Below are 20,453 nucleotides of genomic sequence, written 5' to 3' on the forward strand. Positions count from 1 at the left end.
TTGGTTGATTGTTGGCACATGTTTTTATGTAGATTGGGTAGGTACACCCGATCACAGTGGCTATGTAGGCATTGTTCTGAAGACGACAGTTAGCGAATGCAATAGTGCCTCATATTGTCACAGTTACAAATACCATAACTTTACATTACGATGGTGTTGTGTTTAAATGAGAAGCAAAGAACTGAAATTCTAATTATGGTTGAATACGGAGATATAGGATCCGTAGTTATGATGAAATATGTCAATGATTCAATGCCAAGCATCCAGAACAACCAATACCTCCGTGTACAGTATGCAGATTAGTACCCAAATTTGAAGACGCTGGCCATGTTAGAAATGTGTCTAGATCTAGAAGGCCAACGACAGTGACAGAAAATGATAGGCAAAATGTTATGTTTAGCCGTCACTGAAAATCCACACATTGCCATTCGTCGTATCGCCGCAAACGCCAACATATCAGTACATAAAAACGTACCTACAATCAACCAAAACACAAAACATCCCCAAATTTCTATTTTATACTGTGGCACTGTTCTCGCATCAGTTTATGATACCTACTTTAGTTGTTATTTTAAACCATGTCCATTCCAGTCATTGGCTTTTTTTCCGCTCCTGTCAAAGTAAAGTAGGCCAAACCCTATCTATATCGACGTATTTCCCTTCAAAAGGACTATCCATTTATGCTTAAAAAATTAGGTGGTGCTATTTAAAAAAAATGTCGATGATGTCATAGGTTTATGAAACATAGCGCAAAAAAGGTTTAAGCAACGTGACAAAACGACAATTCTAATTTACTAATTGACGTGTTTTAGCGTTTTTGTGAAAACTCAATACAAAATAAAATATGAATTTTTTGCGTTACTTCTGGGACGCACTGTATAAACAATTAAATTGTTAATAACAATTTTCCTGACCCGATTTCGTAAAATTGAGTTGCAGATTCAAATTCAGCGTGAAAAAATACGTGCAACTATAAAATACAGTAATCTGGAAAATCCGTAGGCTGATTTGTGGGGGAACGGGGTCAAGTGTGATAGTTTGATAGTCAAAAATGTGGTTGTTTGGGGTTGTTGATGGGTTGATTAAAAAAATAAATTATTTACATGCAGAAATCAGTTAAATTCCCCCGCTACTTGAGGGCAGTTTTTGGGGGGGGGAGGGGTGGATTTAGGGCTTTGTGCCCATCGAAACTTTTGATGTACATGTTAAGAACTATCAACCTGCGAACTTTCAAAAAAATTGGCCAAAAGCCACTTTCCATAAGAAAAGTGTGGGATCCTTGGAAAATGGAAAAATTGTGCCAGACAAAAGAAAATTCGTAAAAAATATATTAAAATTTATGATTTATTTTTGTCTGGCATTTTGAATTTCAATTAGAAATACGCGTATAAACACAATATACAAATGCCAGACAAGTTGAGATGTTCGAAAATGTATAAATAAATTGAAAAGTTACAAAAAAAATTAATGAATACATACTTGGTTTTCTTTTTTTTCTAATTTAAACGATTTATTTTTGTCTGGCATTTTGCATTATTATTGGAAATACTTATTTATACTTCAGGTTGAAACGCCATACAAGTTGGGTTGTTCGAAAATTAAAAAAAAAAAATTAAATTAAATAGTTGTAAAAAAATTAATGAAAACTTCAGTGTCTTTTTTTTGTCTGGCAATTCGTTTTTTAATAAAAAATACACTTACAAATTCAAATTAAAAATGTCAGACAAGTTGGGTGGTTCGAAAATATATAAATAAATAAACAAAGTTGGAAAAAAATACAATTTCTCATTTTTTTCGACTTTTTCCCTTTATATTATAAACTGTAGTTACTCGAGAAACATCATCTTCATCTTCATCTTCTAGTGGTTGGTCTTTAAAAGTCCCATAGCACTGCGGCCTAATTAGGCCTATTGTGCGTCCCACTACTAGTCCTATTCAGCAAGTAGATTTGTCCTTTTTACAAAGTCCAAAAGCTTCCTTGCTGACACTTCTCTCAGTTCCTTGGGTTCCAAATAGGGTCTCCCAAGGAGTGCCATTCTGCTACGTGCAAATCCCGGGCACTCGCCCAGGATATGCAGAGAAGTTTCATCCGCTGATTCACATCCTCGGCAGACCAGACTGTCTATAAGCTTTAGCTTGTGTAGATGTTTCCTAAAGTGACAGTGTCCCGTTATGAGTCCTGTCACACTCCTGAGCCGGATTCTATTCAAGCTCAGTAGCTCATTCGCTCTTCCCTTCGAAGGATACTCCATAAGTTCCTTAGAATGGCTATGTCCTGGCCTTGAAGTCCAGTATTTCCTATGTTCTGTCTCTGTCCATTTGCCCAGAGCCCGCCTGACCACACTGGGAGATGTGCCACAGAAGGGCTCCGGGCCAATGAACACTGTCTCGGATCCCTTCCTAGCAAGTTCATCCGCTTTCTCATTTCCACAAATGCCTTTGTGCCCTGGCACCCAACACAGTCTGACTGTATTGTTGGTGGCCAGTTCAGTCAGCATTTGTAAACAGTCCCACACCAGTTTTGAACTTACCTTGTGTGCGGCTAAAGCTTTAATTGCAGCTTGACTATCAGAGAATATATATATGAATTTACGTCTATAACCTCTACGTACATTCTCTGCCAGACACGCCATTATCGCGAAAATTTCTGCTTGGAATACAGTAGGGAACTCCCCCAGACTGTAGCTTGCACTCCATCTGGGTCTGAGTCCATATATTCCTGCACCCGTCCCTCTGGTCATTTTGGAGACATCTGTAAACCATACTAGGCTCCACCTTTCCAGGGTATTAAACCTTCCCTCCCATTTGCTTTGATCCTCTATTCGAGTCTCAAATGGCTTGTGGATACTTCCATCCCAAAAGTTGGTTCCGATATAGATGTGTCTATGATCCTGGAATGGGAACTTCCCCTCCAGTCGTTGTTATTCCTAAGTCGATATGCTGCTAGCCGCGCTTCTCTTTCCACCACTATATGCAGCGGTGGCAGATTTAGCATTACTCGAGAAACATACTCAAGATACTATTTACGATGTAAAATTTCCTACTGAATCTGATGCTGTCAACGGAAATGACTTACCTAGCCAAGAAAAGCTGGAAAATAGGAAAAACATTCGTAAATTTAAAAAATTCAAATTTTAAATCATATTCGAATTAAGAAATAAAATTGCAGGAAAATATTATTCATAACATGATTTTACATGAATAAAAGTGCTTTTTTCAAAATTTTGTACCCCATAAGGGTACAAGTGGCTTATGTCCAGTAAAATCACTGTTCTGCGCAAGTGTATCTCCATGAGACAGTTTTTGACTGTCACAGCCATTACAGAGAAATTTGAATTCAGTATACATCAGTTTGTATACAAATTCAGTATATGTCAGTATATGTACAATGATGGACAGCTTAAAGTCTCCACCAGTTGGGTCGCTCTCGTTCTATTGCGCCCCACCACATATTAATTTTCATTAATTTTTTATACTTAACTATTTAAATTTAATTTTTTTTTTAATTTTCAAACAACCCAACATCTGGGGTTTTAACCTGAAGTATAAATATGTGTTTTCAATAGAAATGCAAAATGCCAGACAAAAATAAATCGTTTAAATTAGAAAAAAAAAGAAAACCAAGTTTTCGTCAATTTTTTCGTAACTTTTTAATTCATTTATACATTTTTGAACAGCTCAACTTGTCTGGCATTTGTATGTTGTGTTTATACACGCATTTCTAATTGAAATGCAAAATGCCGGACAAAAATAAATTGTTGAAATTTTTACAAATTTTTCACGCCTTATTTATAAATTTGCGAACTGGCCAATTTGTCTGGCATTGAAAAATGAATAACATTTTATAATACCGCAAACACAATGGCCCTCTTTTTTTGTACATTAAGATCACTGAAAAATATTAAAAATTTTCACATAATTTTCCGCAAAGATACTCGACTCCGAACATTGGAAACCGTCTGGCAATTTATTTTTATCATTTTCATAACAAAAATTTTCATTGTTTCGATTGCCAGAGGGTAAACGAATTTTTTTTTTCTTGCAAGTTCACCCCTATGAACCACCATTTCGGATATTTAAAACCGTCTGGCATTTGAAAATTGTTAGGTACTTATTTATGTCTATTTTTGCATCATCTACCAGACAGTTTAAGATGAATGAAAAACTAATTATTTTATGCAAAAGGAAATTAATTTTCCAAATTTTCGAACACGGGTCGACCCTTAAAACCACCCTTATTTTCATTAACTAAGTTATGTTGCCGATAACTTATGGATATGAATATTTTTTCCAGCTTAGAACTCGGAAGAACGAAGCCACTAGATCAAAAATTATTGCTAAATTGTTTATAAATTAACGGTAAATGCCGATAAATTCTGACCGCTTATATCTCGAGAACCAAAACAAAATTTAATTTCTTTTTTTTTAAAAGAAGCATCTTTCTGAGTACTTTAAAATTATAATTTTTGAAAAAAGCTAAATTGCAAATTGATAAATGTAATCTAATTGTTTAAAAATAAAAAGTGTTTAAAAATTTACTGTGGCCGTCCTAATCAACCGATTTCAATTTTTCAGAAACTATTTGAACGGTTGAGCAGTCTTTTCTATGCTAAAAAATTTTCAAGTATCTAGATGCATCATTTGAGGCTGTGTAACATTTTGAAAATTCGAAAATTTTTTTCAAAATTTTCAAAAAAACGATTGAAACGAGTTTAATTAAATTTGGTGTGTTATTTTATTATACTCTAAAGTTTTTTAGCAAAATTAGAATGCCCTTGGAGCAATTAAAATATTTTAAAAAATTATCCAAAAACTTGATTGCCTTTTTTTCATTAATTGCTAATTTTTCATTATTGCTATTTTGCAACATCGGTAATAAATTTAAACATTTTTAAATTACAGTATATTGTGCAGAATTCAATTCTAAAACTTTTTTCCTCTTCAATATTCTTCCAAAATGCATAAAGGTTCCAAGATATAAGTAAAAACCCCAGATAAAATAGGTATTTTTTAAAATTTTTTAAACATTTTTGCAATTTTGAAAATGTTCCGGACCTCGCCCAGATCTAGGGATCTATATTTTTATTAAGTGAGTTATACTGAAGGTATTCCAGCAAAAATTAGCTTGCTCCCTCATACATCCATGAAGTGAGATATTTCGACAGATCCGCCCTGATTTACCTATTATTTTTAATTATTCGATAACATTCACTTTTTTATTCACAAATTCAACTGGAAATACATATTTACATTCACATTTGTATTCGTGAAAATTGAAAATTTCATACCCTAACCCTAATCAAAATGGTCGTTTCGTTCAAAAATTGCTAAAAAATTACGTTGCTGTGAACAGTTTGCAGCCAACTGGTATGCTCAATAATTCGCTATAAGATTGGGAGGTGAACTCATCCCAAGTGGCCAAGTATGGAGGTATTTTTTTGTTAAATGATTTGCAAATAACATGGACCAATTTCTTTATTTCTGGAGAATTTTTTTTGGATATAGTTTTTATACATTTTTAAAAATAATACATAACAAAATATATAGAAGGACTGAATGCAGAGAATTTTAATAAAACTTCCCTGAGGCGCATCCAATATATCACAAACGCCAGACACAAAAATAAGTTTACAAAACTTGTACAAAAAAGAATGAGAGCATTATTTAAACAATAACAGTAAATGCAACCCTCTATTTGTATTTGAGATAAATTATGAAATTACCTTTTGTACTTACTTTCTTACAAAGTAAACACATAATTCATTCCGCTTACTTTCTATCTACACAAATATAGCTAAAATTTCCTAGTAGCTTCTATCTCTTTTCCACCGTTTTATCGTCTGTTTGGCTTTTTTCTGAAACGCCTTTAATGATTTGAATTGTTTCCGATGATTGCCCCGATGTTTCTTTTACATCTTTTTCATTTGTTTGTGGGCTTTCAGTAATTTTAGGAATGATCGGTATATATGAATCTTCTTTTTCTGAATGATATATACTTTTTGCCTCCTTTCTCTCCTGCTCTGATTGCCACTCAACCTGAAAAAAAAAAAAAAATATAAGTACAATTTAAGATAAATGTAAATATTTATTACCTTTTGCCTGTGTTGTCTGACGTGATCCTCAACCTTTTCCAAGACCATTTTCTCAGTAAGTATTCCACTTTCTGAAGCATAAGCAGCTGCCTGCCATGCAACACCCAATTTTGCAATCTCTCTGCCAGACATACCTTCCGTCATACGCGCCATTTTACTACAGAGTGCGCTGTAGTCAAAGTTGTCCACTTTTAACCTCCTAAAAGGGATAACGTTTTAAGATTACCAGATACATTATTTTTCTTCATATTAAAACAGTAAACAGCTTGACATAAGTAATACAGATTTTGCACCCCAAACTCATAATTTCCAAACCAAAGTCTAAGTCTCACCATTTGTTTCAATATGATCTAATATGTATTTCCCTTGCAAAGAGGTAATTTATCAAACTACTTTCATATCAATATCATTGACGTTATGTAAATTTTGGGCCACCGTATGAAAATATTTGTAAAATGTCACATAAATTATATTCTTTCTGCAAAATAATTTTATACAGAAGCCAAAATTTATAATACCAACAGTCGAGGTCAGTGTTCGCAACCTGAAGTGAGGCAATTATCGTACCCGCAGCGTAAAATTATCGTAAATGAACTAGAATTATCGTGCTTATCAAAATAATGTCCATAATGAATAAATAAATAATATTAAACGTAATATTGACATTAACATATGATGCAATTTGCTTTACCGATGGCGACAAGTAAATTTCGTAGGAAGAATGTGACGAATGGATGAAATGATTGACACATGAGTCGGCTAGACAGCACACGTTATCTAAAGAAGGAATGAGCCATTAGATTAGATGGCGCTGTTAGTAAAAAAAATCGGCACATTATTGGCTATCAGGGTAAGATGCTACCCTCCATGAAGATAGAAATAAAATGAATTCTCAAAATTTGTACAAGGAGGGGTATGAATCGGTAGAAGACGTTCCACGTGAAGGAACTTCCATCACCTCCTGTCACGAATGTCGACCGTTTGCGTGTGCTGATCACGTCTAACCGGTGCTTAAGCATTTGTGCGTTGTCTGACGAGTTAAATATCAACAAAGAAACCGTTCGCAACCCGAACTCACCGAGACCGACTAGATCTTGCACCACGACAACGCACTGGCCCATTCCCCCAGTTCATTGTGCAAAAGTTTTTGTCAAAAGCATTCCAACGTTGTCGCACCCACCCTCTAGCCCCAATATTGCCCCCTGCGATTTTTTTTTATTCACCAAGATGAATCGTACAGGAGGTCAGAGCTCTAACCGTGGTGCTGAACGGGCTAACTTCGGAGGACTACCAACGGTGCTTCCAATCGTGGGAGCAACGTTGGAATCATTTTGTAGAGTTAGAAGGAGACTATTGTGAAGGTCGATTATAAAATTTTGCCCGAAACTTAATTTGCTTGTTTTTTATTGACAAATTCCCAGAACTTAATTGCCACACATCGTAAATATGAAACTGCCGCAATCCCAACTTAAAATATTCTCCATGAAGATCAATACACTTTTGTATGCGCTTGACAAATTTTTGAAGCACTTTTTCCATTTCTGTTTGAGGTACCTCCAAAACATGCATTTTGAATGCATCAACAGCGTCTTGAGGCATCGAAAAAAGTTAACCTCGTAATTTATTTTTGAAGTGCAAGAATAAAAAAAGTCATTGGCTGTACGGCATATGACTCATTACTTCGACTTTCAGTTCTCAAAAAGTCACTTGTGAGCCAATGTATGAGAGCTCGGTGGAGAATGACGCATCTTCGGTGGTTGGTTATTATTCCGAAAACGTTTGGCAAATAAATGATTGTGCACCATTCAGAATTTACTTAAATTTTAACTTCAAAACATCTACCCAGTGCTTATGTAAGATTAAATATGTTCATTTCAAGGAAAAAAATTCAAATACGCACTTGTCTATCTCTTATCAGTTTTTATACCAATGCAAACAATATCAGAAAAATTATTTTTAACTATTAGTACCTCAAAAACAGTTAGAAGGATAATGTTAAATCGAGAAAGGAAAAAATCAACAGGATATCACTCCATTTGACAAATAGTCAAAGAAACAAAACAACAACTTGAAAAGGGTGTGATTTGCCAAAAATTGAATTTAATTTGGAAAAATGGAATTTGTAGTACAAAACCTACAATTCATGCCTTACACATACCTCATTCCTTCTGCAGCGGGTTCTAAAACGAACTTCTGGAAGTACAACCTAATGAGACGTTCCCTTTCCTCTAAGCCCGGCAGATAGAATTCCACCATTTCATCCAGACGATCGTTCACTGCCCAATCGAACTGCTCTGGCGTATTCGAGGCCAGAACCAACATGAACTTCTGACTCTGTTCTCCCGTGCGGTAAAGGAACGCATTGAGTGTAGATCGTAGATCTTCAGAGATATTTTCTGAGGATCGCTTCCTCAGAAAGGCGTCAGCTTCATCAACGAACAATAAAAGACCTAAAACAGGAATAAGTAGCAAGTAACGTACATTACTAAAGTAATATTTTTCTCACCTTTCCTACTACTATGTGCCCAGTCGAATACTTTGTGTATTGCCGTTACTCCATCCCTACCCATTGGAGCTATGTCACCGCCAGTTAGAATTGCGTAATCCATGCCAGAATGTTTGGCAAGTTTCTAAAAAAAAGGGAATAAATAATTAAATGCAGTATCCAGAATCTATGACAGAAAATTTAGGAGACAATTCTATTTAAAATAAATATGACCTCTGTTATTTTTTTAATATTTTTTTCATTTGAGCGATTTTTCTCAAATTTAATATGCCTATTATTAATAATATCCAATAAAAAATAAATCATCAAGATTTCTAGTGAAGTTTGTGAAATAAAAAATTATACTCGGGGTAGTTCGAAAGATCTCAAAATAGTGTAGCCCATATATCGTAACTGATCTCTCAAATGAGCTTAAGCGGCAAAAAGAAAATTTACTCTCTTTTGGAATTAAGGCTTTAATTAATAAATGCATATACAGGATGCAACTTTAAATGGGGGCCAATTTTTTAGGGATAATAGTACATGTTCTCCTGAATACGAATCTGAAATTCTTTTTTTTTTAATGAAATAAATAGTACAGTTATAATTAGTTTTTTAAAATGCTCTTCAATATTTGTGTACGCCGTATTACAAATACATGAATTGTAGGCAACCTATAGTGCATGTGAAGGGAGATAGTGAGGTTAACGGTAAGCAAAGGACGTCAGTTGTCGTTTTGCATTTGGAGATCTAACTGTGAATTTGAATGTTTTTCATCGCTGGAACTGCTGGAAGCCATCAACAGACTGTTTATTTTTGTGAATTTCATTTTTTTTAAGTTTTTACGGCAGAATTTGAAAAAATAAACTATTGATACGTGTTTCAAAAGGTCAAAGGAAGCCTCTGAATAAATATGACCACCACTCAAAGTTACACTCTGTATATTCACCTATATTGATACATACGAGCTCAGGCTCATAATAGTTCGGCCAGGCATAATTTTACTACTAATATATTTCAATAAAAGTACCAACACTCCCAAAACTATTTTATTAAAAAAAAATATTGGTAACAGAAACAATGTTCCTGTTATGGAATGGCCCTCTAGCAGTCCAGATCACTTGCCAATAGAAACATTGTGGCATAAAATGAAAAAACAGTTGCGCAAACATCCAGACCGTTCAATTAATGATCAGATTGCAAGAAATTTGGGATAGCATGCTTTCTGAAGAGTGCGCTAAACTGGTAGATACAATGCCTGCCAGAATTAAAGCTGTTGTTCTTAATAAAGGTGTTGTAACACAATTTTGATGAAACAGCCGAACTATTCTGAACTGCCAATCTTAATGTTTTTTATTAACAAACAAGTCGTTGACACATCATTACATAGTAATATTTAATTGTATTTAAGCTAAAAGTTTATACTTTGTTTCTATTACCAATATGTATGTTTAGTCTTAAAAAAAAAGGTCTCCTTGTTCCAAGACGATAGCATTAACCCTTCTAAGAAAAAACAACATTTTGGAGCAACTCCTGCAGGACACAAGAAGCAAGATGAAAGAAAGTTATGTCTTATACTGAAGCTTTAAAATTTGTGAAATACTGGTTAATTAAAAAAAAACTATTTCTATTTTATCAAAAATCGAACAGTCACTTCATACACATTAACATGCATAGTTCGCACAAGTATTGTCACGAATTAATACACATGTCAAAGACTGTGAGAGTATCATCCTGAGCGCCTAATCTGAAAAGATGTATTTAAGATACGTGTAAGAATAATTCATCAAACCGTGTGCAGATCATAACTTGAGCTATTGTGTACCTTTCTTATATAAGCCTTAAAATCTTAAAAACAGTCGTAGGCCAAGAGCAATCTACCCACAGGCCACCAGAGCAGCTAACGGTAAATTGATTAGAATAACTTGAACAAACATAGCTTTTTCCTAATTATTCCAAATTAGATGGGAAATAAAAAAGTTACCATGAAAAATCAGTTTTCAACACACGACTTCAAGAGTAAAAAGCTCAGAAAAAAATTTATAACCTACGACATTATTTTGATATGATCTACCGAAATCCAAGAGCACATGAGAATATTTACCTTCGCAAACATGGTTTTACCGGTTCCAGGGGGGCCATGCATTAAAATATTCCTATACATTCCTCTGTTCTGTTTAGTGTTTTTCGTGGCTATAGCTACATCCCTCAACCTTTCTTCTAGCTTTGGAGCTAAAATTATACCTGACAAAGCATCCTGCTCTGTCGTCCTTAACTTTTTAACTGTTTCAATGGGATGTTTCACAGAGTCCAATAAGGAAAAGCGTGAGGTTTCCCTAACTAGGGATGGTTTGCCTGCAACAGAAAAATACAATTAATATTTTGATATCAAAGAAAAAATCTTCTTACCTAGTCTTGATTCGATGTATCTTGCCGTTACTCCTGTGGCCCCTTTAGCAGAATAAATACCAAGAGCAAGTAATGACAAGCCACCAGCTGCAGTAAGTACTTTGTTCCAGTCTGTAAGCATTGCCTGTGCCCCTGAGCCTATAACTGTACCTGCAGTCCTTGAATAAAAAATAAAATTGATGATTTTAATTAATTTTAAATCTAATAATTGCAGTTTTCTGCAGTAAAGAAAACCATGTTATTACTTGGAAACTAAAATAAACAACTGCACTTACTTTATGCTCTCTAAAACAGTAACCCTATTCTCTTCTGCCTTTAGTCTAATTTGCTCCAGAGTTAAATCTCGATTTTCTCTATCAATTTTTGCTTTTGCCTTTAACTCCGCCTCTACCCTTTTCATTTCATTTTTATGTCTCAGATCCATTTCATGTTCAATTGTAGCCTTACGCATTGCCTCTTGTTTAGCAACTGACTCTTCTTGCCTATATAATCACATTTAAATCACAAATTAAAATTAATAAATGTTAATTATTAAGTTATAGCAGCAGTTACAATTTTCTTTTTCTCTGCAAAACAAACAATTTTTATTTACCGCCTTAAATTTTCTTCATTCATTCGTTGCTGTTGCGAAAGTTGATCATCATAACGTTTTCTAGCCAACTGATCCTGATACTGAGCTCTTGCTTGATGCTGCTTAGTTTCTTCTTGTAACAATTTCCTCTTTTCTTCAGCTTCTGCCCTTTTAGCTTCGATTTGCATTTGCGCAATGTGAGCTTCATATTCTTTTATTTTAGCTTGTTGTTCGACTTGTCTTGTACTTTCTTGTAGCTTTGATAATTCTAAAGCTTCCTTGGCATGTTCTAAAAAACAGTATCCAATTATAAATATAAAAATAATTTCCTTTCAGCTAATTAAAACATCAATTTGTATCAAGTTACATAACCAATAAAAACATTAAAATCGTACTCGATTTTTCAAGTTCTCTAGCAGCCTGGGCAGCTCTTTCTAAAGCCGTAGAGTCAAATCTGTAAGCTTCCATCGCCTTCCTTTCAGCTTTAGTTAAACTGGGCTCTTTTGGAGAACCATCGTCAGAGCCACCGGCCCCCGCTGGAACCCCAAGGCCCATTTGAGATAAATCCGGCGGTTGATCTCTGCCTCTTCCGTAACCAAATATCCAAGACATTTTTTTTAATCAGTCAATCTTTATGAGAAAATCTAAAAATTATATATTCTCGTCTTTTCGAGGTTACCGACATGCGGCCAGAGAATTTTGACTTTTGACGTCGTATCAAGGCCAAGGCTCGAAATCTAGAGACCGACGTAGAACCCTAGATAAATGATACTATAGATATGAAACTTGAACAGATTTCGTGGTCATTAACAGCGCTAACTGTTGACACTTTCTCCAACTTCTATTGCTTTCCTTTTCTAGGAATTATCGGTAATACAGTGAGTTAAATTACCTGTAGCCGGTAAAAGATGCAAGCGCCATCTAGTTGTACGCTCTACAACTATATACCTACCTACTCAATATTTGTTTTAGGTATTCTGCCGCCGCTAAATTTAAAATTACATAACAAATCTCACCCTACACAGATCACTCAGAAATTGATTTTGTAAAATAATTTTCACGTAGATAATTTTTTTTGTCACCATGAGAAAATAAGTACATTTGATAAAAAGCATTAAAATCACTCAAGCATTAAAGACACTTTTAAATGCTCTAATAGTCTTCCTACTTAAAATAAGAAATAATTTTGATACTGTAACTTTTTAAAATGTTTGTTGAAAAAATTTCAAATTTCAGTACATATTTTGAAAAAAAAAGAGTGAAAATGATTATAGAGTTTCAGTGCTTTCTATATTGTATTAGCTTTCACGGTGAATAAAAAAATATTACAAGTAAATAATTTTACTAAACCAATCTTTGATTAATTCTTGTAATAGAGATTTATTATGCAACTTTAAATTTTTCGTTGTGTTGATATCCATAAAAAAAAAACTACCTACCTCTGATCACGTTTTTTATTAAAAAAAAAAAAAAAACAAAACATTTTATTATTAATAAAAAAATGTGATTATATGATGATCAGACATTATTATGTTATATAAATAAATGTGAATGAAATATCTAATAAAACACACTAAAAACACAAATAAAACACACACCAACACTCGCCAAACCTAACCAACAATAAACAATAAACATGAACAAGAATGACATGAAATGATTCATAATTGCAATTGTTAAAATTTATTCTACAAAATCTTTGTGGCGACATCTATAGACTCTTTCCCCAACTTGTATATCCATCTCAAGTCACGTGGTTCCCAGAGTTTCCCCATTTTTTCAAGTATAAGTTCTCGGGCCCTGCGTAGAACTCGTAGAAGGTGCGTTTTGTTGGATGTTGGAGTTGGATTGATTCCGGAATTGAATGATACAGAATGGGCGTTTTATTGCAAGGATATTCTGAATCCGGTTGCAACTTTTGCTTCTCTAGTTTAAGATGGAATTATTAGAATTAAGTGGTCGGGAGATCAAATTTATAAGGTTACTTAGGTGTAACTTTTAAATGTTTAGTGACTCTGTTTTCAGGGCCCTTTAGGACTTTAATTTTAACAAAATACACCTGTTCATATTATAAAAGTACAAGTAGCAGGTAGCTGGTGTAGCATTTAACATTGGCCTGTAGACATTCTGTCTGTTAAATGTCAGATTTAATTCAATTCGTTTTATTGACAAATGTCATTCTAAAGAATCCAATAATTCCGGGACTAATAAAACAAAACGCACCTAGAGAAAGCTACGAAGCCGTAGAAGGGCCATATCTAAATTTATTTTAAATACAGATTTAAACTGAATTCAGACTAATCTCTGAATCATGGTTCCCGGATGAAATACCCGTTATAGGATTTGCCATTACCCACCCCACAATACAATTTTTTACAGAGCGGCACATATTAAATAAAATCTTTATTAGATTTCAAACAAGAATTAAAATTAAATAAAGGATCTATACGGTTTTTTTATTCGTTTTAAAATGGCATGCTTAATCGAAATGGTAAGATTAACTGCCAGTAGTCCACATAATTTAAGTTCAGCCCTTTTTGTAGATTCTTTAGTGCGTTTTGTCATAAGGTTATTTATTTTGATATTCGATTTGATTTAACATTCTTTTTTCTGAAGACTGATGTCATTAATTGACCATGTATCGACGTAAATCTTTAGAAAAACATAAAAATAATGTTAACTGGGCTACTCATAGCATAGCACAGGGTCACAAGAAGGCACATATTATAGTCCGGGAGGCAGCGACAGAAATTTTGCACCAATTCCTACAAAGCTGATTTTTTCTCATTTTGTTGTTTTGATATCGTAAGTAAACGGAACGGCAGTCTACCGCGCCAATGTGGGGGCAAACGTTAGTAACAATTTTTTAAACATGTAAATAAATAATACTTAAATGCCTTATACCTACAAGGCTGAAACTTTTTAGAGTGATCAATTATACCTAAAAATACAGTATAGTGATAGTCTACCGCGTCGGAAGGGGGGCCATCAAGGGTCTACCACCCACGCAAGGTGTTGAAAAATTAACTTTTTTGACTTATTTCTACAAGGCTGAATTTTTTTTCTCAAATACTTTAGTTTATAAGAGAACCAAAAAAAAAAAGTCTACCGATCATCTAAGGGTGCAAAGCCTTGATAGACGCAATGGAATGCACGATCTCCCGAGCGCAGTCGCTGCGCCGATTCACTGTAAGCCGCTCTGAATAATAACTCATACCGGGATTAAATTACAATCTACAAAGCTGCTTTTTTGTCTATAGATATCTTACAATAATTATTGTCAAATAAACGTCTTATACCTTCGATACGAGGTGGCTAAAGCTTCGGTAGACGTGGCGAAAGTTTTTGCGCGGAAGTTGCTTAAAATTCCAAATTTATTATTAATTACAGTTTTTTGAGCTTACACCATTATTTAAACGTATGATATAGTAACAACGAGCGAGCGTTAGCGAGCGAGATTTTTGCTAGTATAATAGGTATTAACAAAAGTTCAAAAATTTTTTTTTTCAAATAACTGACCTTTTTCTTTTTTAACATTGAATAATTAAATTTATTTCACTTTTACTTATAATTTATAACAATAATACTTTTCGATAATAGCGCGCGAAATGCTTGATTTGCGATTCATCATCACATTCGTCAATTACACTCGTGCGAGAATTATTCTATCGCACTAGTATCGAACAATATTTTACGACACTTATTTATAAAATAAATGATAACAACGCAAATGTTTTTTATTACAACAATATAGTAATTATATAAAAAATAAATATATTTTTCTTATTCCTCATCGCTACTGACATTTGATTCCTCATCGCCTTCCATATCATCACTATCTTCATCCTCATCATCTTTCTGGTCACACACTCCATCATTTTCTTTAAGGTATTGACAACCGTCATTTGCAATTTCTGTATCTGCAAATAGCAATATATTATTAAATATTTATTATATTATGCTAACATAAATTCACCCCCTTTAGGGTCTGAAAGTCATTTTTTAATTGAGTTTTAGACCTCCTTAAAATGCAAATATGTGTACCTGAATCTTTATCGTTCTGTAGATCAAACGTCACATCGATCAGTGATGTTTTTGAAAGCTTACAAAACTACTAACGATAAAATCTTTCGTCAAAAGGTCAAGAGTTTCGATGCATCTGCTTTACCACCTTGTCAATCAGAGCTCCGAGAACACATACTCCGAACAGCATATATTGCACAAATTTGGAGTAATGCTCACTTAAAAGAGCCTACAACATTATCCCCACTCGACTGTGGCTGGAAAGTGGATGAGAATGCAAGATATGATTTTAATTGGTTTAGTGGCGACCAATTGCCTCAGTCAATCGATGATGTGACGTTTGATCTACAGAACGATAAAGATTCAGGTACACATATTTGCATTTTAAGGAAGTCTAAAACTCAATTAAAAAATGACTTTCAGACCCTAAAGGGGGTGAATTTATGTTAGCATAATATAATAAATATTTAATAATATATTGCTATTTGCAGATACAGAAATTGCAAATGACGGTTGTCAATACCTTAAAGAAAATGATGGAGTGTGTGACCAGAAAGATGATGAGGATGAAGATAGTGATGATATGGAAGGCGATGAGGAATCAAATGTCAGTAGCGATGAGGAATAAGAAAAATATATTTATTTTTTATATAATTACTATATTGTTGTAATAAAAAACATTTGCGTTGTTATCATTTATTTTATAAATAAGTGTCGTAAAATATTGTTCGATACTAGTGCGATAGAATAATTCTCGCACGAGTGTAATTGACGAATGTGATGATGAATCGCAAATCAAGCATTTCGCGCGCTATTATCGAAAAGTATTATTGTTATAAATTATAAGTAAAAGTGAAATAAATTTAATTATTCAATGTTAAAAAAGAAAAAGGTCAGTTATTTGAAAAAAAAAATTTTTTAACTTTTGTTAATACCTATTATACTAGCAAAAATCTCGCTCGCTAACGCTCGCTCGTTGTTACTATATCATACGTTTAAATAATGGTGTAAGCTCAAAAAATTATAATTAATAATAAATTTGGAATTTTAAGCAACTTCCGCGCAAAAACTTTCGCCACGTCTACCGAAGCTTTAGCCACCTCGTATCGAAGGTATAAGACGTTTATTTGACAATAATTATTGTAAGATATCTATAGACAAAAAAGCAGCTTTGTAGATTGTAATTTAATCCCGGTATGAGTTATTATTCAGAGCGGCTTACAGTGAATCGGCGCAGCGACTGCGCTCGGGAGATCGTGCATTCCATTGCGTCTATCAAGGCTTTGCACCCTTAGATGATCGGTAGACTGTTTTTTTTTGGTTCTCTTATAAACTAAAGTATTTGAGAAAAAAATTCAGCCTTGTAGAAATAAGTCAAAAAAGTTAATTTTTCAACACCTTGCGTGGGTGGTAGACCCTTGATGGCCCCCCTTCCGACGCGGTAGACTATCACTATACTGTATTTTTAGGTATAATTGATCACTCTAAAAAGTTTCAGCCTTGTAGGTATAAGGCATTTAAGTATTATTTATTTACATGTTTAAAAAATTGTTACTAACGTTTGCCCCCACATTGGCGCGGTAGACTGCCGTTCCGTTTACTTACGATATCAAAACAACAAAATGAGAAAAAATCAGCTTTGTAGGAATAATTACATCAATAATGTCGCTGCCTCCCGGGCTATTAATTAATGAGACGGACGGACTGACGATGACGGCTCTCCTGGAGGCTTTCGCTTTCATTTTGGCAAAAATAGTACCTAATATCAACTAATATCAGTTCAAAATAACTCTTTAAGCTGCTACTAGCTACTAGTACTATTTTTTGCCAAATCGGAAGGCCATCTGTGTTACAACTTTACAACGAGAGTATTATATCTATCCTCTATTATCTTATGTATAAAATAAGAGAGCAGTACGTGTAGAGTAGGCTAGCCACCTACAACGCAATATAAAGTTACTTCCCTAATAAAATAAATATTCCCCACAAAATCTCCTGGAAAAACAATTCCCCATAAAAAACTCAGTCAATGAAATTCCCCATGTTTTGGGGAATTATCCACATATTGGCAACCCTGCTCTGAATTCAAATTTTAAACTCTGAATTCAGACTTTAAACTCTGAACTTTCATTCCAATCCAATGCAAGAATGTTCCATTAGGTTCCCTGTTCCTTGCCATCATGAAGGCTGTGTATTGGTAAAAACTCTTTTATATCTCTTGCACTCTTGCCCTCCAGCTTGGTTAGAATATTTATGCATGTAAACGAAATCACCTTTTTGTAATTTTATCTATTTGTTAATAATTTATTATAGACTTTTTATACTATCTGTTGCTATAACCCTTGTGTGTCCCTAGAGAAAGGGTTGTAACAATACAGTATATAGAACAGTTTATTTTTTATTTTTATTAATCTATAATTCAATATTTTTATTTAGAAATAAGTTTATAGGTAATTTTAAAAACAATTTATAGTAAACTGAAAAAACCATTGATAAACTTCAGCCAAATAGGTATCTATATTAAAAATAGTGTTTTTTTGGTATCAAACTTAAAGGCTTTGCCTTCATGCATACTAGTCATGAAATTATATTTTGTATCGATTTCGCCTTGAAAATTCCCTTATTGTCCTGATGCCTTAAGTTCAGTTTTAAATTATAACAATATTAAAACTAAAATATCATAATACCATTGCTGTTTTAAAAAGATACGTCTTCCTTATTATCTATTATCGGAGTGTACAGTAGGCGCCACCCAAATGTGAACAGCAATATTGTACCGTGTAATTTAAACTTCAAAGCATAGTCGTCCTAAATTCATATGCCGGAGCATTTAACTCAGTCGCAAAGAGCAAGGGCTATAGCTAAATTAGAACATAATTGGTCTTTGAGTGAAGTAGCTGCTGATTTAAATGTCAGTAAGAGTTGTATATTTTATATTAAACAACGTTGGTGAGAACAAAAATTACAAAGACCAAAGACCTATCAAGCAAGGTGTTAGGAAGGTTTCTAGTGACGCGGAAGACAATGCCTTAGTCGAATTTATCCATCAGAATACCTTCTCTGTGTTACGCCACTACAAAAAGTCTGATTTACTACGATAAAATCCAGATGAAATTTCCATAACCAAACTGGGTGGCGCCAACTATACATAATAACAATGTATTCTTGTTATAAAAGCACCATCTCTACCGATTGTATCCCATATTTAAGAATATAGCAAATAAACACAATTTATGATGGGAGGAAAAATGCAGTTTTTAATTTACCGAATAGTTACGATTAAAAAAAAAAAATTTCTCTAAGAAAATGATGAAAAAAAATATTGGATTAATAGTAATAAACAGAAATATCTTAGCTATATGATAAACAAAAATAAAACAGAATTTTCTAATTAAATAAAACAAATAATAAATTTGGTTATATGTATAATCTGTGTTACATTTTTAAAACTCGCAACTATAATTTACAAATAAAAAAACTAAGAAACATCTAGTGAAATTTTTAAAAAGTACATTTTTGTATAAGGTACATCAGATATATAAAATCCGTTATTACAATACTATTTAAATATGAATATATTAAAAAATACTAACAGTTTACTTAGACGAACATGTTAATCAGAATCTTCGCTGAATTCTATTGTATCCTCAAGTGTGGGCATTAAAGTATATCTGGGTGGTTTTCTCCAGATAGCACTTGATGTCCTTTTCAGTTTTCTAGGGTCTATTTTTTCGAAAATTTCTTGTAAATCAGGAGTTTGTGCTTGCCTACAGAAAAACGAATTTTTTATAGTTTCACCAGCAGCGATCATTGCACGCTGCATTTCTTCCATTTCCCTATCTGAAATAAACAAAATAAAAGTATTAATCAATACAATTAACAAATATTAAGTCAAAATCATTGTTGTATAAAGGAATAAAGTTTATGTTATATCATAATTATACAGAAATGTAAGTTTTCTACTTCATACATCATCACATCGTTTAGTACATAAAGGATACTTGTCATGTTTTTAATAATGAAACTGCAAAACATTCATGTTTTTGTTGGCTGTATAAAGCAGGTAACAAGTAAGATACATGTTTCCTTTGTATAACCAGTTTATGTTGCTGCAATCGTCAACAGCTCACAGAAACAACACAATTTTTGTTAAGCCTATGTATGAATGAATAATTTATAATTCCTTTTTTTCAATTGGAAGATGCATATCATTTATTAAGAATCAGATTGAACGTAAAAACATATCAGGTTAGTGAGGAATTTTCTGTCAGATTAGGCCACTTCCGATGGAAATCGGAAGTCGAAATTAATTCTATGAGAATGTATTCTGCTTAATATTGAGCATAATTTTTACACGAAAAATTGTTTTCCGAAGGTGAAAGAAAGTTTCACATTTTTCGGTGTAGAATCGAAGTCCGCAATAAAAAAACATACTATTTAACCCTTTCACTGCTCCAGACGTATACAGGGTGTAACTAAATAAGTGTAAAACATTTAAGGGGGTGATTCCTCATCGAAAAAAAGATAGGATCTTTCATATAAAGAAACTTCATTGGAGCATCTCTTGTTAAGATACAGCCCCTTAAAGGGGGTACATAAAATTTGTTTAACAATTTTTTTCACAAGCACTAAACAAGTTACAATATTGAAATTAACCTGACATTTTCTACTACCAAAAAGACACTTAGCCAGTAATTTATTTGGTTTACCCCATGGTTGTAAGGGGTGGAAAACGCAACCCCTAAAATTTATTTCCAACGTAATTTTTTGTCTTATTATTTTTTTACCATTTAAAAAATTATTTCCGATAGCCTGTTTCATTCTAAAAAAAAATGTCTCTTGAATTTTTTGCCCAAATTAAACCAGTTCGCAG

General features: G+C 33.5%; 3 protein-coding genes across 3 annotated transcripts in view; 1 reads left to right on the forward strand and 2 right to left on the reverse strand.

Annotated features, from left to right (window-relative positions):
• Positions 1-5,499: 5,499 nt before the first annotated feature.
• Positions 5,500-12,280, reverse strand: LOC108912030 (ATPase family AAA domain-containing protein 3A homolog). Its single transcript, XM_018717174.1, has 9 exons — positions 11,953-12,280; positions 11,579-11,846; positions 11,262-11,468; positions 10,987-11,144; positions 10,682-10,932; positions 8,599-8,722; positions 8,251-8,542; positions 6,093-6,291; positions 5,500-6,036 (listed from the first exon to the last, which is right to left on the reverse strand). The coding sequence occupies exons 1-9, from the start codon at positions 12,167-12,169 to the stop codon at positions 5,815-5,817; spliced, it is 1,938 nt and encodes a 645-aa protein (XP_018572690.1). The 5' UTR covers positions 12,170-12,280; the 3' UTR covers positions 5,500-5,814.
• A 3,342-nt stretch (positions 12,281-15,622) lies between these two features.
• LOC111691761 lies at positions 15,623-16,268 on the forward strand. The gene is made up of 2 exons (XM_023455058.1): positions 15,623-15,947; positions 16,072-16,268. The coding sequence occupies exons 1-2, from the start codon at positions 15,647-15,649 to the stop codon at positions 16,206-16,208; spliced, it is 438 nt and encodes a 145-aa protein (XP_023310826.1). The 5' UTR covers positions 15,623-15,646; the 3' UTR covers positions 16,209-16,268.
• A 2,769-nt stretch (positions 16,269-19,037) lies between these two features.
• Positions 19,038-20,453, reverse strand: part of LOC108912032 (inner centromere protein-like) — a 6,233-nt gene continuing 4,817 nt past the window's right edge. Inside the window, exon 4 of the mRNA XM_018717176.1 lies at positions 19,038-19,420. Within this exon, the coding sequence (XP_018572692.1) occupies positions 19,194-19,420 (227 nt within the window). The 3' untranslated portion in view covers positions 19,038-19,193. The remainder of the gene's footprint in view (positions 19,421-20,453) is intronic.

Source organism: Anoplophora glabripennis, unplaced genomic scaffold (assembly GCF_000390285.2).
Source record: "Anoplophora glabripennis isolate ALB-LARVAE unplaced genomic scaffold, Agla_2.0 scaffold491, whole genome shotgun sequence".
Lineage (NCBI taxonomy): Eukaryota > Metazoa > Arthropoda > Insecta > Coleoptera > Cerambycidae > Anoplophora > Anoplophora glabripennis.